General features: G+C 46.7%; 1 protein-coding gene across 3 annotated transcripts in view; it reads left to right on the top strand.

Annotated features, from left to right (window-relative positions):
- Positions 1-748: 748 nt before the first annotated feature.
- arhgap29a (Rho GTPase activating protein 29a) overlaps positions 749-25,625 on the top strand; it is a 37,200-nt gene continuing 12,323 nt past the window's right edge. Inside the window, exons 1-9 of one of the 3 annotated variants that reach the window (XM_076971213.1) lie at positions 749-877; positions 2,561-2,942; positions 18,059-18,202; positions 22,588-22,684; positions 22,961-23,033; positions 23,475-23,535; positions 24,242-24,388; positions 25,383-25,447; positions 25,585-25,625. The exon at positions 25,585-25,625 is cut by the window's right edge and continues 70 nt beyond it. In XM_076971213.1, coding sequence (XP_076827328.1) covers positions 2,645-2,942; positions 18,059-18,202; positions 22,588-22,684; positions 22,961-23,033; positions 23,475-23,535; positions 24,242-24,388; positions 25,383-25,447; positions 25,585-25,625 — 926 coding nt within the window. In that variant the 5' untranslated portion in view covers positions 749-877; positions 2,561-2,644. Of the gene's footprint in view, positions 878-2,560; positions 2,943-12,922; positions 12,945-18,058; positions 18,203-18,737; positions 21,559-22,587; positions 22,685-22,960; positions 23,034-23,474; positions 23,536-24,241; positions 24,389-25,382; positions 25,448-25,584 lie in introns of those variants that run through there. The other 2 variants (XM_076971214.1, XM_076971215.1) reach the window with 2 other exon arrangements.

The raw sequence follows: 25,625 nt of genomic DNA, 5'->3' as shown, positions 1-25,625 counted from the left end.
TTTACAGTGTATATAAACGAGTTTGTAAAAATAATAAAGACTGCGAAATATTTCTATCTAACACGTCATGAATCCCTCCAAAAATGCATATTCATATTGTTCTGCTCACATCTTCGAAGAAAATAATAGCAGTTCTGATATCTTCCACACGGTGGCAGAGCTGCAGTCTATAAACCGCGTCCTCACGTTACTGTGATGCATTTGGGTAGATTTATCCGTGCGGTAAAACCGAATATATTAAATTAGTTCAAAGCTACTTACAAGAGTGTCTGTCCTTTAACGTTTGCAAATACACACTGCATTAACACACACTCGCTCTATTTTAATCGTAAAAAATAGTTAAAAAGTGCAGAAACCTATCACTTTTACACTTCAAACGTTTTCACGCGTTCATCTATTTTATACTTGTATTATACACAACGAACGCAAGTATTGGGTGTAATTACTAGTTGGCCTAAAGCTATAAAAACGTTATGAAGGGAGTAACTAATTCTTTGTGTACTATTTTCTATTCCTTTACATTCGCTCTATTATATCACAACATCAATAAAAGACACAAACAGTTGGGATAGAAGTTTTGCAGTAGGGCTTTTTGGATAGTACAGTAGTGCGCACCTGTGTTACCTATTGTTGCTGGGGCGTAGACCGAGAGCCCGCCTTTCGTTGCCCCTGCGAGCCAATGAGAAGTTCGCTTATGCTCCATCACACACGAGGGGAGGAGCCTTAATCCGAGCGTGCACGGCGACTTCAAACACTTCGCTGGAGGGGCCAGTCGAGATTGACACGGGAGAGGGGCCAAGGATCTACGTTTGAACGCTCTAGGATTACTCCTGCGTTTTGTTAACGGATTAATTTCGGACTGTGGAATGCTTCTTACGTGAGTAGCGTTGAAAGAGGCTTTATATGGGATCATTAGCTGTTGTGAGTAAATGTAAACGTTTTGTTTATTTACTCGTGCGATTCATAAACTTACATTATTATATGTAGTCTGATGCCCCTGTCTGCAGGCATACGATTCTCATACGATCAAATATGCGAGTTTAAAAGGTGTAGTAAAATTGTTATACATTGCATATTGTCGTTCATTAATTATGATGTGATTTTCTTTATTTTGTATTATTATATTTAATTCTGTAGTTAGATATGCAAACACTATGGCACTAGTCAGCGTTGTGTTTATAACAGGCTTCTGAAAACATAAACATTGCGGTACGTGTCGCTGGCTCGTTCCTCGCGCGTGCGGAGATCCGTGCACCGAGCAAACGGTTCGCAACACGTGTGCACTTCCAAGTGCACTTCTAGGCTGCAGAGGAAACACAAACATCTTAATCTTTGTTACTGCGTTTTTGCAGTACTTAAAAAAAAGCATCGTGTGTAAGAGTCGATACAATTTCAAATAGTTTCCTTACTTTTAGTAACCCAGTTTGGGTTCTTTGTTGTTTGGGCCATTTTTAAAGGTCGTCGTTTGCTGTATCGCTATCGCTATTTGTAATGGGTTCCGTTTTCGTGGTGTAAGAAGTGTTGGTGAAGCCGGTCGCCTACCTGTAGAGATCGAGGCTGGAAGTGGCCAAGATCTCCCTCACAAAACAGGGCTGGACGTCGGCACTTGTTCATTAAACAAACAAAATAGTTATTAATGCCAGTGTTATTGGGAGCGTGTCATCTTAACACACTTTGTTATTACGCATTTAATTAATACAAGGCAAAAATAAAAAGTTTTACGATAGTCGGTAGCTACAGTGTAGTCGGTATAACCATGGACGTAATTTTGATTTCAAAAGTGGGGGGGGGGGGCATAGATTCGTCGCTATTTAAATATTTGGTTTTAACCGTAAAAACTGGGGGGGGGGGGGGGGGGGGGGGGGGGACCAAAGCCGGCTTTTGAAAAAAAAATTACGTCCGTGGGGTATAACGCTGCCACCCTTCCCTGTGGGACACTGGGTTTCTGACCCCGTCTGTGTAAGTGCTCTGTGGTGTACCAAGATTTCTTGGGCACAGCTCCTAAAACTATACATGCATACTTCTATAACGATAAAAAGTATGTCACTATGGAGAACGTCTGTTAAGAACAAAACATAATAAATTAAGTTTATTACATCTTTGAATGTATTTATTTATTACGTTTTGAAACATGTAAAAGGTACAGCTAACAATAATTTAAGCAGATGTTTAATAGAAAGGCCACCCATAACAGGGCAGAGAGTGGTGTGTGTGTGTGTGTGTTTATGTGAGTATGTGTTTGTGTGTGTGTGTGTGTGTGTTCTTGGACAGAAGGATGCATGTGTGTTGGCATTCATGTTGTCTTGTTCCTGTGTCAGGCAAAGTCTTGGACCCCTTCCCCAGACGTCCATACAGTGTACAGTTTCCTCTGCACCTCTTTAAAACTTCAGCTTCCCATTCAGCACTTCATGAGGTCAGAGTTCAGTCGAGTGTGTTTGAGCTGGGGACTCTAATTAGTGCAGTGCAGGACACCCCCAGCTTGCACAAAGACCCAAAGCATACTGGGGGATGTTGTGATGGGTCACTGTCTGCATGTGTGTAATGGCCGTTTTGCATCTAGGAGCTGCGGTCATTGGTGAGGACTCGGGATCTGACCTTGTGTGAGCGGTGTGTCACCCCTCTGGACGAGCTGGCCGCGCTCGCAATGTTCTCCAGTGGGATGATGCAGCAAAGCAGCGTGGGTAACAAGCGCTCCATGGGCATCACACGTTTCTCCAACTCCCACTTCCTCCCGCTGGGATCAAGCTCTGGATCCAGGTCAGGATCTGCCAGTTCGGGTCTAGGTCGTTTCGCTAAGAGCGGATCCCTGAGCTCCGTCAGCTCTGGCTCGGACAGTCTGGATGTGCCTGGCGCTGACCCGGACTACATCATGCAGCTCGTCAGTGACGTTCGAAGATTCGCAGATGTGCTGCTTCGACTCAAGGAGGCGTTTAACTCCAAAGGTGAGTCACTGTCCGGCCAGACCCTGCCATGGTTGAGAAACGCCTCAAAAAACACTCAACTGTAAGTCCATGCTCAAAGCACCCCTCATTCAGTTCACTAAGTGGAAACCTTGAACAGAGAAAGCAATGTTAGAGCAGCAGTATTGCAGCAGTGGAGTGAACACATGCTTGTTAACAATTTCAAAAAAGAACAATGCACAAGCAGGTTTTTACATGAAAGGTTTATTTCAGTGTGTCCACTGGCATGAAGTTCAACAAAGTAATTCTCTTTGCATGGTCTCTGTGATCTCAATGTGAGGCAGGATGAATTTGTAAGCTGCTAAAAGCTCAGGCTTGAAATCATGTGGTGCTGGATCGATCGCCCTTGGTCACACGGGCACTCACCCGGCCTTATCTCTCCCCTGTGACCTTCTCTTTGGCAGCTGACTTCAGATCCCAAACGAATGACCTAACGTACCTCTGACAAACAACTGTCACACTCCTAGATGTTAAAGACATGTCCTTTCCCTTGGATGAGCTGCTGCTTTCTAACAGGTCCATTACCCCACATTGGGACCGTGTCAGCCAAGTCTAGGGTTCAGCTCGCACGTTACTGCTGATGCCGAGTGCAGGATTATTTTGGGGGTTTCTCTGTTTTGAGAGAGAGGGAATGTTTGTGAGAAAGATCCGGTGCATATTAGGAGGGCAAAGCTCCATATTTCTGATCCACACATTCAGCCAGCGGCCGTTGCAGTTCTGCAAAGCTGTGGGATAATCCAGGCTCGTGAGCATATTTCGGTTTTATGATGGAATCGCTCTGGGTACAAGAGGCAGGAACACTGGGATCTTTCTGTTCCTATAGTGAACACCATCACTGTATGGCTGCTCGAACGATTTTAAAAAAGCCCTTTAGAATAGCACATTGCTCCATAATTAAATGCCCCTTTTCGGCTCGGTTTGCTAATCTCAAAGAGGAGGTTTCGGAGCGTTTGTTAAATGTTTTTATGATGAGAAAAGTAGGTGAGGATTAAGCGGGCGGCTGCTCTTGCGTGTGTGATTATTGAATTCCGGGCCTTGTGCTGTTTGGCTGGTCTTGGACCCGACCCAGCTGGCTAATCCGGGCTCGTGCACGGGGGCCTCCTTTACGTAGGACGCCAGGGCCTGTGGGTGCTCCCCTCTTACCGTGGCTTGTGGAGGAATGTATAAATTCTGGAGGTATCAACTCTTCCATTGTCCACCCGTGACAGGGGAGATGCTCAGTTCTGGACTAGGACGAAGTGATATGGCAAACCTGTAATGTGTGACCACTGAGAAAGATGGCGAGGGGTCTGTGTTCTCTGGCCTTCAATTCAGATGGCGCTCCAGCTCCTACTCCCGCCGTCCTAGAACGTTTACAAGCCATGCGACAGGCGTGCATTGTTGACATAGTTTGGAAGAGTAGTTAATTGTAACTTACCTCTTCCAAAACAAAAGTTGAGCTGACGTCGTGTACTTCCATTAGCTGAAAAGAAGTCATGGACTAAGCCTCTGCCTTTTATTCTACCGGGGGTTTAACTGAACTTGTGCAGTGAACAAACCTTTTAGGTTCGTTGGAGCTGTGATGCATAGAGCCTGTCACACCATAGAGAGTCACACCATTGGTGTCCATTAAGTACATAGCAAGTGGTAAAAAAGTAACTTATGATTCACACAGTAAGTTATCGCTCTGCCACCCCCCCCCCCCACTCTAGCTAAACACAGGAAAGAGTAAGTTTGGAGAAGGGGGATAATTGCTCTGCAGGAAGAGAGCGTTTGCGCTGCACTGGGTAGAGAATTACAGCCTTATCAGGGTGTAGAGATGGAGACTCATTCTCCACAGCAGGAACTGTGATGATGCTGCATAGCTTAAGATCACCAGCGAAGACCAGTTCTCCTCCAGGAGGTCAACCTTCTTATATCCCTCCACCAAAGTCATCAGAAGCCCCCAAAGGGACACCTGTAGAGCAAGAAATAGATTGATCATGTGTATAGGATGAAGTTGGCAGTGAATTCTGCTAGACCTTTAGGAGCAAGCTTGGTGGCTGCTATTGTAAACTTAACTCTGATTCCTTAAATTTCATTCATTCAGAAGCAGATTTGAACAGACTGGATCATTCTTGTCAGCTTTAAAAAGAAGCTTGTACACTAGCCCCTCCCAAATCTATGACACAGCATGCACTGGATGGTGGAGTTCTGATGTACTACAGCAAGTTAGACTGTGCTTACAACTGTGCAACTATTCTAACTGTGCAAACTTAAATCAAATGAGGTAATTAAACATTAGCAGTAAAATTTAAAACCCACAATGAAAGTCTAAAGCCAGTGTTAGAAAAGTACTGATCTTGTGTCATGCATGTATTAATTAAGCATTATAGGTATACATTCTGAATAACGCATGATATATGTTTCATTGCTCTAGAACAGTGTTTTGTGAAACACTTGGTTCAAGCCAAACTTAGGGTTATCTTGGGGAGTTTAAGCCATGTCTCTTCAGTTACATATAACAGACTTTAAAAAAAACGAATGTTTTTGTAGGCGATCATATCTCAACGCTGAATGTTTTTGGGTCAGCGCACGCCTTCAAAGTGTAATGACAGGCGGTTAGGTGGGCGGGGCTTCAGGGCAGCACGGACAAGACCCTGTCGTAAACCAGGAGCCACGCTGTGATTGAAACTGATTTAAACCCCTTTCACTTTATGAGTTTATTGTCTCGGCAATGCGCAGCCATTGAGAGAGACTGCCCTTACTCTAGCAGTTCAATGGGGGGGTGTAGGCATGACGAGAACACACAGTGGGCTTCTGCTCTTTCACACACAATGGACAATATTTCCTTCAGTCCTGTGCGCTTTCCAAACCAGCCCCTTGGCATTCAGGTTCAGTGATGTGCACCTCAAGCTCTTTGTCTCAGACCATCTTTGCTAGTTTTGTTCTTCAAGCAAACTGGCAGAAATTGGCCTGAAGCTCTTTTTCCCATGCAGGAATAGTAGGGAGTTGGGGACACTGCTCCCCAGAGAGCCGCGGTCAGCTCCAACCAGCTTGCTCTTTTTTTATTTTTAAAGTTGATTTTTTTTCCCTTTCCTGTCCATGTTGCTCAGGTCACCTTAAATGGTAATTATTAGTCTCTGAAGTCACTGAGCTCTGAGACGCAAAGGGTTGCCAGTCACTTTGAGAAACACACTTTATGTATTCCGGACGTTTTGCTCAATGTGACGGGCCATGATGACCCGGTTATGGCACCCGGGACGTATCCGTTAAGGATGCTTCTGACAGCGCGGCTGGGAGGAGTTGAGTATCGGTGGAGGTCATGACCTTTTCCAGCACTGGCCTGTGAGAGAATGCAGGTAATTGGACTGGATTATTTTGAGGTTTGGGCACACAGCAGGGTCCTGTGGCATCTGTGCACTCACAGCTCTGTTGGGTGATTTGTTGATCAGGGACAGGGTGTGTTTTACTGCACAGAGACGTGTCCTGCACCGCTTCTTGTGTCCTGTTCTTGAGCCTTGTTGGTTGTGCCTGTGGCTCTTTACTTTAACTTGTGTGTTTTGTCTTTTGCGTTTTGCACTTCTGTGCAGCTGTGGGTACGTTATGAGAGAGCAGTTTAGCTTGGACTGTTAGCAGCCACTCCTCCAGCACAAGTCAGAAATGCCAAATAAATGTCTGTCGTGAGCGAGCGTGTGTGTGTGTGTGTGTGTGTGTGTGTGTGTGTGTGTAAGACCCAGACCGAGAGGAGGGGAAACAACCCAGTACTGCCACAGCTTATAAGGATAAAGTTTGCAGAGGTTGAGCTCCCACTTCCCCTTATGGGAGTGATAAAACTCGCACATGCTCAGGGTGTGTTGACCCGCTCCTATCTAAAGACGGTCCGCATGCCCAGAGTTTGTTGACCCGCTCCTATCTAAAGACGGTCCGCATGCCCAGAGTGTGTTGACCCACTCCTATCTAAAGGCGGTCCGCATGCCCAGAGTGTGTTGACCCGCTCCTATCTAAAGACGGTCCGCATGCCCAGAGTGTGTTGACCCGCTCCTATCTAAAGGCGGTCCGCATGCCCAGAGTGTGTTGACCCGCTCCTATCTAAAGACGGTCTGCATGCTCAGAGTGTGTTGACCCGCTCCTATCTAAAGACGGTCTGCATGCTCAGAGTGTGTTGACCCGCTCCTATCTAAAGACGGTCCGCATGCCCAGAGTGTGTTGACCCACTCCTATCTAAAGGCGGTCCGCATGCCCAGAGTGTGTTGACCCGCTCCTATCTAAAGACGGTCCGCATGCCCAGAGTGTGTTGACCCGCTCCTATCTAAAGGCGGTCCGCATGCCCAGAGTGTGTTGACCCGCTCCTATCTAAAGACGGTCTGCATGCTCAGAGTGTGTTGACCCGCTCCTATCTAAAGACGGTCTGCATGCTCAGAGTGTGTTGACCCGCTCCTATCTAAAGACGGTCTGCATGCTCAGAGTGTGTTGACCCGCTCCTATCTAAAGACGGTCTGCATGCCCAGAGTGTGTTGACCCGCTCCTATCTAAAGACGGTCTGCATGCTCAGAGTGTGTTGACCCGCTCCTATCTAAAGACGGTCTGCATGCTCAGAGTGTGTTGACCCGCTCCTATCTAAAGGCGGTCCGCATGCCCAGAGTGTGTTGACCCGCTCCTATCTAAAGACGGTCTGCATGCTCAGAGTGTGTTGACCCGCTCCTATCTAAAGACGGTCTGCATGCTCAGAGTGTGTTGACCCGCTCCTATCTAAAGACGGTCTGCATGCTCAGAGTGTGTTGACCCACTCCTATCTAAAGATGGTCTGCATGCTCAGAGTGTGTTGACCCGCTCCTATCTAAAGACGGTCTGCATGCTCAGAGTGTGTTGACCCGCTCCTATCTAAAGACGGTCTGCATGCTCAGAGTGTGTTGACCCACTCCTATCTAAAGACGGTCTGCATGCTCAGAGTGTGTTGACCCACTCCTATCTAAAGACGGTCTGCATGCTCAGAGTGTGTTGACCCACTCCTATCTAAAGACGGTCTGCATGCTCAGAGTGTGTTGACCCGCTCCTATCTAAAGACGGTCTGCATGCTCAGAGTGTGTTGACCCGCTCCTATCTAAAGACGGTCTGCATGCCCAGAGTGTGTTGACCCGCTCCTATCTAAAGACGGTCTGCATGCTCAGAGTGTGTTGACCCGCTCCTATCTAAAGACGGTCTGCATGCTCAGAGTGTGTTGACCCGCTCCTATCTAAAGGCGGTCTGCATGCTCAGAGTGTGTTGACCCGCTCCTATCTAAAGGCGGTCCGCATGCCCAGAGTGTGTTGACCCGCTCCTATCTAAAGACGGTCTGCATGCTCAGAGTGTGTTGACCCGCTCCTATCTAAAGACGGTCTGCATGCTCAGAGTGTGTTGACCCGCTCCTATCTAAAGACGGTCTGCATGCTCAGAGTGTGTTGACCCACTCCTATCTAAAGACGGTCTGCATGCTCAGAGTGTGTTGACCCGCTCCTATCTAAAGACGGTCTGCATGCTCAGAGTGTGTTGACCCGCTCCTATCTAAAGACGGTCTGCATGCTCAGAGTGTGTTGACCCACTCCTATCTAAAGACGGTCTGCATGCTCAGAGTGTGTTGACCCACTCCTATCTAAAGACGGTCTGCATGCTCAGAGTGTGTTTACCCACTCCTATCTAAAGACGGTCTGCATGCTCAGAGTGTGTTGACCCACTCCTATCTAAAGACGGTCTGCATGCTCAGAGTGTGTTGCCATTGCACCTTTTTGTTGATATTTTTTTTTTTTAAAGTCTTTTAAAGAGACTTTTAAATGTTTAATTTGTGGGATAGTAGAGCTGCAACTCTGACCCGTTTTGTCTAGACGCCCTGGTGCTTCTGCACAGTGTGTGTTTCACATGCCCCTCTTTCCACTACCATAACCTTTAACCTTTAGCACAGTGGCTGTTTCTGAATGGAAATCGTGTAGATGTGGCTATATAGTAGCGCGTGGGATTCAGGGATGACATCATAATTAGTCTGCTTGGATTTCCTGTGGCTTGTGTGTTGCGTCATTGGGTGTGAGTGTATTGTCTGTTGTTTGTTGAGGCAAACCACTACTGTTTTAGCCAGGAGTCCTGAACCACTGAAGAGGAGCCTGTGTCATTTTCCTGTCTGCGGCCTTTGGGATGTCATCATGGAGTACACTGGAGTGACTTTGGCACTGCTCTGGACCGATTCCAGTACCAAAGCGATCAGTTAGCCAATAGCTCCAACAGGTTGTGAAAACACGCCTATATTTTTTTCTCCTCTGGGAGCCAGTGGGCCTTAACCAGTGTGAACAAGATCCTGTGTGCGGTCTGAGAGTGGAGAGATATGACCAGATCCTGTGTGCGGTCTAAGAGTGGAGAGATATGACCAGATCCTGTGTGCGGTCTTAGAGTGGAAAGATATGACGAGATCCTGTGTGCGGTCTGAGAGTGGAGAGATATGAACAGATCTTGTGTGCGGTCTGAGAGTGGAGAGATATGAACAGATCTTGTGTGCAGTCTGAGAGTGGAGAGATGTGAAATGATCCCAGGGGCTCGGATACAGTCCTAGTGGCCCCCAAGAGGAACATAGTAAATAATCAAACCTTCATTCTCTCAGCATCCTTCTCTCATGGCTGGGGCTCCGCTGGCATCTGCTGTACTGTCAGAATGCTTTCATAATGCACTTTCCCATCAAACAGCTCTGTGGCCAGATGTAAAAGATGCAGCGTAGGTTTGAGAAAACTGATCAGGCTGAGTGATGGTTGATTGATGGTTTTGTTGTTGTATTATTGTTCTAGTCTGTTGTTCAGGTTTTTGCTCAGGTCTGTTGTTCAGGTTTTTGTTCAGGTCTGTTGTTCAGATTTTTGTTCAGGTCTGTTGTTCAGGTTTTTGTTCAGGTTTTTGCTCAGGTCTGTTATGCAGGTTTTTGTTGAGGTCTGTTGTTCAGGTCTGTTCTGCGGGTGTATTGTTCATGTTTGTTGTTCATGTTTTTCTTCAACTCTGTTGCGGTCTGTCTCTGGCTGTCGGACCTCAAGGACGATGTCCTTGTAAGCGTTGTGTCAATATTGACCCACTCTCATTGACAGCCACAGGCCTCCACTCACCATCCTGATAGAAGTGGGAAAAGCACTGTGCTCCTCCTCACAGATGGGTTGTTTTTTATCCTCCCTCCCTCTCTCTCTCCCTCTCATCGTTCCCTCCCTCTCTCCTCCTCCTACTCCTCTCCCGCGCACGCATAGCTGGCATTCCAGTGGAACAAACGCTCGTTGTTGCTTTAGAGCTACACACTGCACAGATGAGACTGGGTGGACAGTGCACAGATGAGACGGGGTGGACAGTGCACAGATGAGACGGGGTGGACACTGCACAGAAGAGACAGGGTGGACACTGCACAGATGAGACAGGGTGGACACTGCACAGATGAATCAGGGTGTACACTGCACAGATGAGACGGGTGGACACAGATTTTAAAAAGGAAAAAAGATAAGATAGACCTCGGCGGTGAACAAATATAAAATGCAATGTTAAATCAATGGGGATTTTGTACTTTGTGTAGCTCTTTGTGTGTGTGTGTGTGCGAGTGCGTGTGTGTGTGTGTGTGTGTGTGTGTGTGTGTGTGTGTGTGTGTGTGTGTGTGTGTGTGTGTTTGGCAGACAGTTGTGTTTGCATTTGAGAGGTAAAAGTTGGAGATTTTTCGCTGGTGTTGTCTGTCTGGTTAAAGGACATGCTGAGGGTTTTCTACAGCACTACATAGAACAGCACTACATTCATCTGTTTGCAGGTGAGGTCAAGTGTGACTGCAGAAGCACTCAGTCATGTTATAATAGGCCACCGCCATTATGCGTGTTGCCCCAGATCAGCAAAACTTGCTGATACCTTTATTTCTGCTTTACTGAATCAAGTAACATTAGCTCTAGAATAATCTAGAGTGTGTTTGGTGTTGTAGAGATACTACTGAATTAAACTACTCCTTTCTAATAGCTCTAAAGTCCAGTGTCCAGGCCCAGTCCTGTGTGTCCTATAGCACGGAACAGTGGTTTGGTCACATGATCAACCCTTGCTTCTAATTGGACTGCTATCCTCTATGAGCACTGGATCAAACTGGACACAGCCATCTCTGTTTATTTAATGAGAGACCTTGGTGAAGGTCTCTCCCTGTGTTGGTGTGAGTGGTGTGGGACACGTCTGAGGGTGTGTGGGGTGCTGGAGAACCCCTCTCCCTTCAGCTGTGACCCCTCTCACCCCTGGGGATAACACAGATTGACTAAAAGTGATTATCTGTCCCCCACTGTGAGGAGACATTGAGGGGCTGGCATTTAGCCTTGTGGACACAGTTTTCTACCAAGCAGGGTCACAGGCTATAAGGTCCTGTCCCTGTGATCCCGAAGGGTTTAACACGATTCTGGAGCTTAACACGATTCTAGAGCTTAACATGATTGACAACAAAACTGGATTTTCCATGTTTATGATGATGATAACAGCTGTGAGTCATTGCTGTGTTGGTCTGGTAACCTGTAAAATGACTCAGATATCTTTACAAACACAGTCAGAGACAGACCATTTACCCTTTCCATTTCAAAAACATAAGCATTCTTGGTACATGCTGCATTACTGAATGAGTCATTAGTACTGGTTGACTTCATCCCATAGACCAGCTTATATACACAGTAAAGGCAATCTGTCACCCATGAAATGTTTCACAGAATCAATCAGCACTTGATTTTTGATTTAATATTTAACCGTGTAGAAACTCACGACGTCTCACCAGGTATTGTGCAACAGGCAGGTAGAAGTGTCTGATTAATGTCAGGTTGTCATGGTGACTAATGCTTGGCCCAGAGCCAGGAATGTTTTGGGAAGGACTCTTTTCTGGCTTCCCGTGTGATAATGTGTAGATACAGTAGCGCAGTGTGGCCTTTATCAAGGCTGTGTGAAGAGGCAGAGATCTCTCCCGCTGCTATCAGTCAGTCTGTTGCTTTCGGCTGCTTGGCTGTTGTTGTGTGAAAATGAATTCTTTCTGTCTTTCTACATATCCTTCTTGTTGTCTTTTCCACACACACTCTCTCTCACCCTCTGCTCTGTGGGAAAATGTATATAGTGCAAGTCCTCTTGAGAAAACCTACATGCAGTTTCTGTGATTTGTGGATGAAATAGCCCCTCGTGAACTGCTGGTCTACAGTTAGCTTTTACAGTCATTTGCAAGCTTTTGAACTCCCTTATGATACGGTTTTGTTTAGATGAGCACCACAGTAATAGTCTTGTTTAGATGCACACCACTGTAATATAGTCATGTTTAGAAGGTGCATTGCTGTAGATCAGACAGCCAGTGTTAGGCATTAATAAAAACCTCAAGCTCATTTCTGGCCATTTTTGAGCAGAAGTAGAAGAAAAGAAAGCACGCTGGAATCCTGGGATGAGGAGCCCCAGGTTCATGAATCCCTGTTGTTTTGATCTCATACTCATTTTGAAGAGCTCTTACATTCTCACACTCTGCTCTTTTGGGTTGAACTGGTTCTCAGGCTGTTTTTACAGATCTTGCATGAATCACAGTGTATGTGCTTATGAATATAAAGACTCCTGTGAAAAGGGAGGGGTTAAAGGGGAGGGAGTATGTAAGACAGAGTAACTGTCTTGTTCATCTCTGACCCCCCCAGCACTGACAGGCATGCGGGGAGATTAGGCTTCAGTGGGAGATTTCATTGTGTGGCATATGGCTGCAGTATTTAGAGTTGCACCCCAGCGAGAGCGAGTGGGAGAGAGACGGACAAAGAGTAAGATGCTGTGAACGAGGGAGAGGGAGGAGGGAGGGGGAAGAGGGAAGGATGGAAAGTAGGAAACACAAAAAGTCAGAATGAAAGAGAAAGAAAAACAGAAGACCTGGGAATCGGGAGCACCTATTGTAGCTAGAGGCACAAGGCTGACTGAACGGCATAGGCTCTGGATGACTGAGGTGTGCACGTGTAAACAGCGGATACTGCGAGTGTGCACATTTAAGTTGCTGGTGTGCACATATGGCACGTGAGTGGTCAATGCATATGTAAGTCACAGGTGGCCATGTTGAGTCAAGTCTGGGCTAATGAAGTTTAATGGCCATCTGCACTTAAGTAGAAGATTTGTAGGTTCTTTGCTACTATGAACCTGAGAAGGACCTCCTCTCTCTCTCTGTCTCTCTCTCTCTGTCTCTCTCTCTCTGTCTGTCTCAGATTTATGGTTATGGGTTCTAGTAGTACTGGATAAAGTTAGTCACGCTACAGAGTAGCAGGCTGAGCTGTGTCCACTGCTGTCCCCTGACTGTCCTTTGTTAGCTGGTGTAATGAACAGTCACAGGGTACAGAGGAGATCCCACACAGCCTGTACAGGGAGATCAGATCACACCGCTTTGACAAGGTCCACATTTGTCAGTGAACCCAAGATTGTGTCTCCACATTCACCCACCTTCAACTTTACTCTCAGGTTTCTCTCTTAACAGTGTTGTGTTGGTAATGTTGTCAGTTTATTTCTGTCAGTTTATTTCTTATTGTCTGTCTAGTAACCGCTTACTTTGAGTCTGGTGTCCACCAGCAATAATCACTGCATGGCCTCACTGGCCCTGTGTAGACACACTTGGTTGTATGTGTAGTGGAACTCCAGTGTTTATCCAGTGACATCCATTCATTCACACACAGCTTGAATAAATTGAGCCTTTGATTGTGTCTTTGTGAATGCACTTGCTTAAAATTACTTTCCAAGAACTTGCACTCTAGAAGCCTATCAGAGCAGCCTTTGTTGTGCTGTTGGCCACGCCCAGACTGAGAGGCCATGGCAGCATTCTGGGAGCTGCTCGTTTTGTAACAGAGCTTCCGTGATAAAACAAGATATCGATCCTGACCCTAAACAAACAAAACTTTGCAGTAGGCCACATTTGTGGGGGGGGGGGGGGGGGGGGGGGGGGGGGGGTTTATTATCTTGGCCAAACATTTGTTCACCTGTTGCACATTCCAGAGCGCTACCTCTGAATTAGAATTAGACAAAGGAAAGATAACAGAAGTCACTACACTGTTAGTAGACCATGTTGGTATTAAACACTGCCATAATAGACTTCCACGTGAAGGTTAGTTCCCGTCCACGTTTGGGGTCTAGTGTGTGAGGATTTTGCTAAATAGAGAGTCAGACGGGCCCAGGAGTTGAAGAGCCCTACGGAGATGAAGAGCCCTACTCTTCATCTCCGTAGTGATAGTGCAAATAGCCAATCATTTAAAACAAAACCACACTGCGATATCATCCACGGTCCGCACAACGCCTGTTAGCACAGGTGAACCCAGCCTGTCCCTGGAGTTTCATCCAGATGAGACTATTCCTTTAGTGCAGCGTCTGTCTACACGTGAAACAAGCTGGGGCCTAAGTTGAAAAGGTCATATTTTGAGTCAAGAACCATGAAACGTGTGAGGCTTATCAAAGAGGTTCTGTCACACGTGTAAGGGGAGAGCAGGCACGTGAGCAGGCCGCGGGGAGACGGCCACTCTGAGCCGAGATGCTCAGAGGGAGAGTGCGTCTCCTCTTCGGCTCCTCGGACATACAGCAGTGCCCCACGGCAACATAGGGTTGTTTTTAATGTCACTGCTGCGCTGCTTAAGTCGCTGCAACATTCAGTTTCCCACAGAACCTTTTTCTCCAAAGGATTCTGTTAAACTAGCAGCTAAAGTTTTATTACGATTTTTACAGTCTAGTCTCTTAGAGCCCTTTCAACTCTGAGCTTTACATATGATCAGTGTCTGTGTCTGAGTAGTGTAGTTCTTCGTCACTTCATGCCAGTAAAACATTCACCTCATCTCTCATTTTCCCTGTTGGCCACGCCTCCTGGCTGAGCTCTGCCTGAAGGGGTGTGGCCCAGGCTAGCTGGCGCATAAAGGAGGGCGGGGCTGCTTCCCAGGCTGAAGCTTGGCTGGAGCATGACTGGTGGGGGTGTGCTGGGGAGGAGATTTGCAGGCTGCTTCAGCAAAGCAGAGCTGGAATGCTAGCATACAACACTCCTTACCAACACTGACCAGGACGGAGAGGCCCCTCTTCTGCTTCTCTCCCATTCTCTCTCTCCCTCTCTCCCTTGCTCTCGCTCTCTCTCTCTCCTTCTGTATGATGGACAGTTCAGTGGTCAAACGAGAGAGAAAAGCACATTCTTGACTCCATGCTAAGCATCTAATTTACATCCAAAAGAGTCCAAAGGGAAATATCCGAGCGTGGACACGTTCTTGGCTGGCAACAAGGATTCCGGAATATTTTCATGGGAATACAGAATACGAGCACTACACACTTGTAAGCTGAAAGAGCTTGAGATTGAGAGACTGCCATTGTCTTGCTCTTAAATTCACTCCTCAGACATTCCTTTCATTTTCAAGTAGGATAAACGGAATTGGGATTCTGAAAGCATTATACTGAGGCTAATGAGCTTCCTCACTACACTCTGATGGCGGTCACCGTTATACTCGAGTCGTCCTACCATAATACCGTGCTCATACTCGAGCCGCTTCAACCTCTTTGCAGTCAGCCTCAGCCTCTTAGAAAGCGCCCGAGTTCTACGAAGTGAATGAGCGGCCTGCCCTCAGTCCCAGGAGATAAGGCTATCGTAGCAGGCTTCGTGCGGCCTCCGGTCGCAGCGTTCAAATAGCAGGCGTAGTGCGTCCTGTGGTTTATCGCAGCCGAAGCGGTTCCCTCCAAATACCCGTGTCCTCCCCAACATCCCCAGGCACGCTTTGCTCAATATCCGATCGACGGCCTCAAACCACTGTTGTGCCTTCTGGTGAAAGCCCCGAGAGTGAGTGTGGTGGGGGGGGGGGGGTGACACATGCTCCAAACGTGGAGCGTGTACAGTATATTCCCAAAGGTCTGGCATGCGCAGCTGTCTGTGCTGGCTGAGTTCTGGGGGGCCCGTTCTGAAGCGTAGCACCTCGTTGGCAGAGTTCGTCACGCATGCCTGAGCTGAGGCCTGCGTTCAGGGGGAAGGAATGTGGCGTGGTTACACAGGAGGCATCTCGCACGCCTGGGGAAGGAGATCCTGAGGCCAGCATGTACCACTCTAACCATAGCTGCATGTTTAGAGAAACCCCAGTGTCCGAAACCCTCTAGACCCACATTGCACTGTGGGATTCTCGTGGCCCTGTTACTCAGTGTAGATAATGTGTTTTCTGTTTTGGGACATGTTTTGATGTCTCTCTCTCTTTTTCTCTCCCTCCCTCTCTCGCTCCCTCTCTCTCAGTGTGAGAATGTGAGAACGCGGGTTCCCAGATGTATTGTTCTATAAATGCTTGATGGTGGTTGGGGGTGAGAGTTGTTGACATGCTTTGTGCTAGGTGGGGGTTGCAGGTGTGGATTGAAGAAGACAGCCTCACTGTTTGCAAATGGCCTTAGTAGACAAAGAAGAAGTTGTCCCCTTCAAGCGGGTCTTTCTCGTGCAGCCGAAAGCTTCTGTCTGGTCGAACAGGGTTTCCCGCCAGTCTCGCCCAGTGCCGTACTGGCTGGGGATCCTCTGACTGGCCCCTGCTGCTGACTGAGTGTGTGTGGGGCCCCTGGGCTGCTTGGGGAGAAGCCACACTCCTGTTGTGTTTCTGTAATGTATGGAACTACTGCTAATGCATGGAGCTTGTCCTGTATAGACGTGAAAATCTCTTTTTGCCATTGGGCCATTAACTTTCTGGCTGGGTTACCTTTATATCAGCATATACATGTGAAGAGGAGGTGGATGTGTCCTCATTGTTGCAGAGCTGACGTGAGCATTCCCTAGGGGTGTGTGTGTGTGTGTGTGTGTGTGTGTGTGTGTGTGTGTGTGTGTGTGTGTGTGTGTGTGTGTGTGTGTGTGGATTGCTGCTGCGCGAGCTTTGTCGAAGTCTTATTGTCCTTCAAAGTATAATGACTTCAGGACAAAGTTTTTAATTGACCCTGACTAATTATAGGGTTACCCTCGGGCTGGCTGGGCTCTGAACTCTGACCCTTGCCATTATTTTATTAACTATTTCTTTACGCTGTACCACAGAATGTGAATTTCTTTCTTTCATCCTCATTCATGTTCTCGCTCTCTTTCCACCTCTCTCACGTACACATGCACACCCAAAATGTAAAGTGCTGACACACAGACCTGCAGAGGGTTTCGCTCTCCATTTTGCCCACCTGTCATGCATTGTACTGTGATGCTGGTGGTTCTGGTTCTAGGAGAGACGATGGTCTTGGCTCTAAGTGAGTCCTGTTTCTTTGTGTAATTAGTGTAATTGCCTATGAGTGATTGAAAGAGGAGCAGTTGGACATGTTGGTGCTGTAGCAGGCTCTCCCTCTGTCTCTCTCATTAGCTCTCTCTTTATTCACTGATTCACAATCTCTCAGTCTCTCATACTTGAAGAATGTCATCTAGTTTGGTGACACTCACCAGCAGCTCATTTTAAACCGGTGACACTCAGCAATCAGCGTTTGCCTAACACACCTGCACTGACTTAAAACAACACAGTTGATTGAAGCAAAGCCACTGTTCTCTGGAGTCCTCCAGGGGAGACGGCCCGGTTGTTGGTGCTGCCAGCCCGGGCAGGACATTGGATGTGCGTGAGGTGTGTGTGTGTGTGTGCATCTGTGTGTGCATGTGTATATGTGTCTGTGTTTATGAGCTCATTTCCTAAGCTTGTTAAAAGCACATTATCCAGGTGCATTTTATGTGTTTTGGGGGCGAATGCCCTCAATTCCTACTGTACTCTAAAGCAACACTGTATCCACCCACTCAGTCCTTCACTCCTCCACTTACTCATCTGCTCTATCACTCCCCCAATGAATCATTTCCTCACTCTCTCCATCCCTTACTTTCCCACTGTCTTTCTCATACACTCATTCACTCATCCTCCCACTCCCTACAACCCCCCCCCCCCCCCCCCCCCCCCCCACACACACACACACACCCTCAGAGTATCACTCAATTCTTAAGTGTGGTTATGCTTCAGCAGCTGTTCTGTGAATGACTCATTTATGACATAAACTTTGGCTTTATGCTACTTAAAAAGATAATTTTTGCTCACTGTATGTGTGTCTGTGTGTGTGTGTGTGTGTGTGTGTGTGTGTGTGTGTGTGTGTGTGTGTGTGTGTGTGTGTGTGTGTGTGTGTGTGTGTGTGTGTATACCCCACAGAACACCAAGACTGCCTTCACCAAGTGGTTCATGAGCGTCTGGGGGAGCTGTTGCGTGTGCTGAAGTCTGTGATTGGCACACACCCAACACTGAACTCTGTGGACATCCTCAGTTCAGCTGGAACAGTCATCGCAAAGGTTAAAGGTCAGCAGGTTCCTGACCATCTCTCTTTCACACTGTCCCTTTTTTCTGCTTCTTGTCATGTTGCTGTTTGTCGGTCTCTGTCTTCTACACATTCCTTGAGATGATTGACAAGTGTTTAGCTGACTGAATGGAGCCCTGCTGTATTGAAATATCACTCATCCACATGCTGGTAATTCTATACCTGGCCTGTGCATCAAATGTTTTCATAAGGCCATAAAAAGAGATCGTAAAAAGCCCTCAGCCTCATTGGGGTGTCCTCAGCCTTGGTATCCGGAGTGTTTGGAGCTCTCCAGAGGTCTGGAGAGAAATATTTCTGTTTGCATCCATTGTATGGGATCAGGGAGGAGGAGCCTATTTCAGTCTCTTGCAGTTTGCTGATTATCATGGCCTGTGTGGAGTGGTTAACCAGGGTGCTGGGAAGGCTGTCAGTCTAGGAGGACACGTCTGCCTGATGAACGCTGTGCAGAAACCCCAGCAGCCTGAGGGAAGGAGTGTGCGTGTGTGTTGTGTGTGTGTGTGTGTGTGTGTGTGTGTGTGTGTGTGTGTTTGTGTGTGTGTGTTTGTGTGTGTGTGTGTGTGTGTGTGTGTGTGTGTGTGTGTGTGTGTTTGTGTGTGTGTGTTTGTGTGTGTGTGTGTGTGTGTGTGTGTGTGTGTGTGTCACAGAAGGCCCTGTTTCTTCTCCTTCCATTCTCTCCTTCTCTTTGCCTGGTGTCAGAAACGTCACTATTCTCTTCAGTAACGGGAATGCAGAGTCTCATTATTCACCCATGCAGAGTGGTGATTATTGATTTGCATTTGGCCTGTTTTGACAGTCGGGCCCCGGGTGGGTCATGTGACATCTCTGTGTAAACCTGTCTCCAAGGTGACTGACCGTCTGGCTCTTCTAGATAGCTTAATATTAACATCCCTGGTGACCAGAACCAGACGGTGTTCACACAAACAAACCCTTCATGTTCCTCCATTCATTACTGTCCTCTCATGTGCCCTTGCTCTGCTTTTTGTACCATGTTGCTTCATGTATCACAACAAAACCCAACACTAACATTTCTAACATTTTTAAAAGGTCCATAAAAAAAATATGTTTGCACTTCCATGTTTTACCACCAGAGGGCCGGAATTCAGTGCTTGACCATGTGAATGACCATGAGCCTCATTGGCTCAGTATCTCGCTCTGTGTGCACACAGAGAACGCACACACATTTATTATCTGACTCCTGAAATAATCTACTGTTCTAGCTCTGTGGCCTGCAGGCTAAAATAAAAGGAAGTCATATATCCAAATCAGAGTCCATAGATGGAGATCCAAGAAGTGTAGTGTTTAGCCTCTCAAAGGGCTTCGCCATTACTGGATTAATTGATGAGTCATGTGTGTTTGGAACTGCAGCCATTCTGAAACTCCTTAGTGCTGGGCTTGAGCTCAATGCTTTTCCTTGAATTCCCCTTTAAACTTATAAAAGGCCTGATCATTAGTCACTGGCTGGCATAGATGGATGTGTGAGTTGTATCAGTCAGGTTGTTTTGAAGCAAGATAAAAAGTGCCGTGCTAGTTGGACAGGTTTCATAGTAAGGCTAAGAAGATGCCCAGCAGGAGGCGTGGCCAGGAAAAGGCGTGGCCAGACTGGCCAGGGCTGGGGCCAGTAGAGCAACAGGGTCCCATTTCCCAGGTGGCTGATGAGAACAGTGAGCTCTGATGCTGAAATATCTCACATGCCTTGAATTTACCCACCACTGCACACACTTCTCTGTTCTGTGGAAATATGCAGCCAGTTGGGTTATCTTGAACGGAGGCCATCCAGGGAAATTCCCCCTCTTTTTTCTCACTTCGCTCTATTTTTGTTGTATTTGAGATGACTGTGGTACGTTCATGCACTGTGTTGGGAGTGTTGAGTTCCTGAGCTCTAATTCCTGTGCAGATCATGTGGGTTTCCTAAGAGTTGACCAGCGGAGTAACTGGTTTGGAACTGGTTTTGTTTAGTTTTGTATTTTTTACAGTTGACATTCCCATCAATTCAGTGACCTCTGGACAGACCAATCGCAGTATCACAGCACTACAGAGTCTTCCCTTGGCTCAGATGGAGGGCTCTGGTTCATTTATCTTCCTGAAGTATGAACAAAAAAAATTGATTAGTTGGGCCAGTCCCAGCATGGCGAGAACGATTCAGTGTGTGAGATGCTTCAGACCATTGGTGTGTGACGTTACTGTCATGTCCAGCCCACACTTAAAACGGCTCGCTTATGGGAAATCAATGGAGTCATGTAGCATGAGATTACATTGCACTGAGGGTTTTTGAGAACACCATTGTAAACATAAATCAGATTTGTTCTCTAGTCCTGCTTGCCTAATACTAAATCCAGAAGTCTAATAAATCCAGTTTACATGATTAATCTGATTTAACTCATTAGTCTATATTCAGTATATACTGTATGTTAAGTATGCTCATTTTATTTATGATTCAGTTGAGCAGTTAATACTCAACTAACTTGATCTTCATATTTGACTCTTCTCTGCTAGTTACTAAGCATTTAGCCAGATGAATCATATTAATGAATCATCTGGAAAACCTGCCAATAAATTGCAGTGCTGTCGAATTCCAGGCACAGGAAATTGAACTTGGGGATCCAAAGTACACACACCTAGTCCATTCAAAGTACACACACCTAGTCCATTCAAAGTACACACACCTAGTCCATTCAAAGTACACACACCTAGTCCATTCAAAGTTGGATAGCTCTTCTTCCAATCCTAACAGGTGCCCCAAAAATATTTTGGTCCATCAATGTCTGTTTTGGGTGTGTCCTGTGACTCGGTGGAGGAGTGATTCGCAGGCTGGGCTCTGGTACCGTTTCCCAGAGAGAAGAGGAAAAAAAAGGAAAAACAATGCCATTTTTGTGTGGTGATGTAATTTCCACGGTTGCACTGTGAGTGGCTGGAGAGCTGTGCCATTGTGTTCTCGTGAACTTCAGGATGTCCTGTTGGGGGAGGGGAGAGGGGACGTGACCACCAACCAGAGCTTCACAAACCAAAGTCCCTAAAGGTCCAGAGAAGACTGGGATTCACACATCTGTCCCCGTTTAATGGTTTCACCCAAGGTGGATCCATCTCGCATCTGGACGTTTATAGAACAGCTGTTTTCAGGACTTCTCAGCTGTCTGTCCTGGTGTCACAGCTGGACTGAGTTACTTATCAGCTTTTTAAGCTTAACGAGGGAGCAACATTTCCAAGAACCACAGTGAAGAGCTGGTGCGGATCTTTTTTGATCGCCCGTCTAGACAGTGTAAGGAACCCGGTGGTGTTGGAGAAATCTGTGCTCAACGTTTGCTGTGTTTGCGGAGCTGGATGGGCAGTGTTGTGGTGGGTAAGTCACTGAGACCTTGGGAGACGCTTTAAGTCCGGCAGAGTCTGTAGACGTTCGTTCTGAGCTCCGGTTCAGACAGGAAGTGATCGCGAAAGCTGCGTTAACGCTCACGGATGGAGTCTTCTCGTTTCCTGTTGTGACATATCTGTAGGTTTCATGGTAAACTTCAGTAGGAACAGATCCTCGTTCCACGTTTGAGTACAACGCAGCTTTGTGCCCAAACAAAGGTTCTGAAGCTTTCCACAGGCAAGGCGCACCAGCAAAGGTTCTGGAGGACAAACTCGGCCCATCTCAATGCCTCAGAAAGCTGCCGGAGACTTGTTTTGAGGTGTGGGTAGTGAAGAGCAGGAGGGTGGTTGTTTCATCCGAAACCATTGAACTTCCTCCAGATCCCTGGAAGCCCCCAGTTGTGGCGTCTGGGCAGGACTGACTCTCACTGGAATGCCAATGGCGTCAGTGGGGGGGGGGGCTGTGTCTGCCACTCTCCACCTGTTTATTTTTGCTGTGAGAGTTTGACAGGAAGTTTATTGTGGAAGGGTGGGGGTTGATTGCAGTTTATTTGCCCCAGTGTTTTTTTCCCCCACACCTCTCCACCATGACAGAGACCCTGCACAGGAAACGGTTTGGGAGGTTACACTGCCAACTAAATACTTAACCTGCCCCCTCGGCTGGGGGACGGCATGATTTACCATGTTTTTTTTTTGCATGTATTTCATGTGTTCTACTGCTGACCAGAAAGAAAGAGAATTTTAACAGCAACGTTAATATAAAAAAAAAATCTTGATATGGTCAGAAATGGACTTTTCAATTTGTCAGACTACAGAGCTTTCTGTATTACATGGAAATGTGTGTGTGTGTGTGTGTGTGTGTGTGTGTGTGCGTGTGTGTGTGTGTGTGTGTGTGTGTGTGTGTGTGTGTGTGTGTGTGTGTGTGTGTGTGTGTGTGTGTGTGTTTATAGCAGTTGTGATAGCGAGAGTGTGTATGTACAGCCATTCTGGTACCCATTCCTAACACTCTCATGTTGGGCAGGTGTGAACTTCAAGGAGGTGAATGAAGATAGCAGACAGGAACTGTTTGGGCAGATCTACTCATCCATAGATACCCTGGCCTTCACCTTCGGCAATGTGTGAGTGCAGCTATACAGAGGCACTGTTAGTTCATACTGTTGGGAAGCATCCTTCAATGACTTCAGTCTCATAGGAGACCTCTGGCAGCTGCAGAGAGCAGCAATTTCTCCATGACTCAGCTGTGTATGTGAGCGTATGTGCGTGCGTGCGTGCGTGCACGTGTGTGTGCACGTGTTTACATGTGCACGTGTGTGTGTGTGTGTGTGTGTGCATATGAGCTCATAATTTTATTCCCGTTGGATAGTTCTTTATTGTGCTCCTTTCCTGTGTGTTAGAGTGTCTGACTTCCTTATGGGTGATGTAGAGAGTGGATGTTCACTGGGACATGCCCAGACGCGCAGGACTAGGGTAAGTTCCCTCCTCTCTCACACACCACACACAGGGCTTTCACTCCTAACCAGCAGAGCTGTGCAACACGCTGGATGAGCATTGAAAAATGACATCGTTTTGTGAGGAAATTAGGTGAGAAGCTCGGCTGAGGGTCTGACTGGAGACACTTCTCTATGGCATTACACTGGGCCAGTTGATTGATGCAGGTAGCATGGAAGGCTTTGTGTATTTACAGCTGTGGTTCCTAACTGCGCTCCGAGCTTTAGCCTTTCTTACATTCCCTAACCTAACCAGTCTGACTGAACACACTCCGTGTCAAGCCCTTGGTGAGCTGAATTAGGGGTGTTAGAGCAGGAATCACAAGCGCGTAGAAGCTCCAGACCAGTGCTGCTGGTCCAGGTTGATGGCCACCTGTTTCTTTGTCTCCATCTTATCTCATCTTACGGTATTTCCCCTCAGTCATCGGAGAACCTGTCGCTGGAGTCTGGGAGATGCGGTCCGGAGAGTGAAGACCCTGCAGGTGAGACATGGCTGATCAGCACAGGGTGCAAAATCATCTGACCAGTAATGCTGGCTTTGTTAAGCCTGACCTAGTAATAACCAGCAGTTGTGTAAACACAGTAATAACATGCAAACATAGTAATAACCACCATTTATGCAACATTCTTTAGTAACAATTAGTTACTAAATGCACAATTAGTGCATTTATTGTAATTAATATTAGTTCTTTTAATTTAATGGTTGATTTAAATATTAGATGTTTTATAATATATGAAAAAAAAACTATATTTTTTTTGTGTTATTATTGGCAGTTATTTTCAGATTTTTCTTTTTTCTTCTTTTGTAAATATGATCCCGCCCAGCCTGTACAGACACTCTAGATCTCACACGTATCCTGTAACACACATATCTATCCGCACTGTGTTGCTGGGTTTGATTTCACTGCTGGATTCCAGCATTATTGTGGCTGCATTTCTGTGTGTGGACTCCATCTCACACTTTGTCTCTGTCACACTTCTGTCATTTCGAATCCATGTTCAGGTAATTTACTGCCAATGTGTGTACTTGTGTGTGTGTGTGTGTGTGTGTGTGTGTGTGTGTGTGTGTGTGTGTGTGTGTGTGTGTGTGTGTGTGTGTGTGCGCGTGTGTGTGTGTGTGCCTGCCTGTATGTGTTTATATATGTGTGTATGTTTGTTTACATTCACGTGTACACTGCTTATTCTTAGGTCCCTCTCCACCTATTCGGTTGGAGGATCTGGACGGTGTTCTCCTGCAGTGTGACGGTGGGGTGGAGTCTGCTCTCCTCTATGCCAAAGCCTGGTCTAAATACACCAAGGAGCTGCTGACCTGGGTAGACAAGCGCCTTAGCATGGGTGAGATGAACCTGCTGAACCTCCTCACACCTGCTCACACCTCCTCACACCTGCTCACACCTCCTCACACCTGCTCACACCTGCTCACACCTGCTCACACCTGCTCACACCTCCTCACACCTCCTCACACCTGCTCACACCTCCTTACACCTGCTCACACCTGCTCACACCTGCTCACACCTGCTCAGACCTGCTTACACCTGCTTAACCCCCACACAGCCTGAACTGAAAGAGCTTTTTTTGCTTTTCTAAGGTCTAGTCAGCAGTGGGTTAGAGTCAGTGGGGATCTGTGTAGAGTGAGAAATGTGCAGTGGTTTGTTATCAAATTACATTAATATAATCCAGCAGTGATGGCTGACTAAGGATCATCGAATACAGAATATTGTATTGGGCATTCAGTACTTACTTAACAGACCCAAGATTCAGTAGAGTACAGGTTCAGTATAGTACAATAAAAGGTTATCATAAAACAAAGATTGCAAATGCCAGTGTAGTTCTTTATGGCTATTATTTACACATACTTTACTGCAGCACTCTCTCCCAGTTTAAGCCATTACATTTGGCCATTAAAAATAAAATAACTCTATTGTCCAGTGTGCTGCACGCACAGTTTGGACTGTGTAGGTGTGATTGTGTCCAACTGTTACCTCATTGTTTATGCCTCTACAAACACACACATGCACACACACACTGTGATGATTAATAGAGACATAAAGCATAAATGCAGATAGCATTGTGGGCTGGGGATGGGGTAGTGCTCTTCCTCTGTGGCCTTTCTGTGAAGCCTACATAATGGGTTCTCTGTATCTCACACCCACTGTTGCTCTTTGGACAAATCTCTGGGCTTTGGCTCTGAACACAGTGAATGGGAGGGTGTGATTACTGTCTCAAATTATCGGAGTTCAGCCTGTATGATGGTATCCTAAGTTTTGCAGGGCTTTGGACTGTCCTGTAAGATGCAGGACAGTTGGCTAACCGTGCCGTTTCCTTACAGACATGGAGAACGCAAAAAGCCTTGCCAAGATGGCAGAATCAGCAAAGGCCCTGGCAAGCCAGCAGGTGACGTCTTGAGAAATAGATGTTCTGTGTTTGTGATTCTGACTAAATGAGCAGCTTTTGTCTTTGCAAGGTGTTTTTTTTTTCTGAAAGCAGCTGCTCAGTTGGGCTTGTCATAAATGTCTGTGTGTTGTGAACAGGAGCACATGGCGTTCAGGGATATCTACATGTCGGCCTTTAC

This window comes from Brachyhypopomus gauderio, chromosome 13, assembly GCF_052324685.1.
Source record: "Brachyhypopomus gauderio isolate BG-103 chromosome 13, BGAUD_0.2, whole genome shotgun sequence".
Classification (NCBI taxonomy): domain Eukaryota; kingdom Metazoa; phylum Chordata; class Actinopteri; order Gymnotiformes; family Hypopomidae; genus Brachyhypopomus; species Brachyhypopomus gauderio.
The sequence above is the reverse complement of the archived record's forward strand: the minus strand, read 5'-3'. Positions and strand labels throughout refer to the sequence as shown.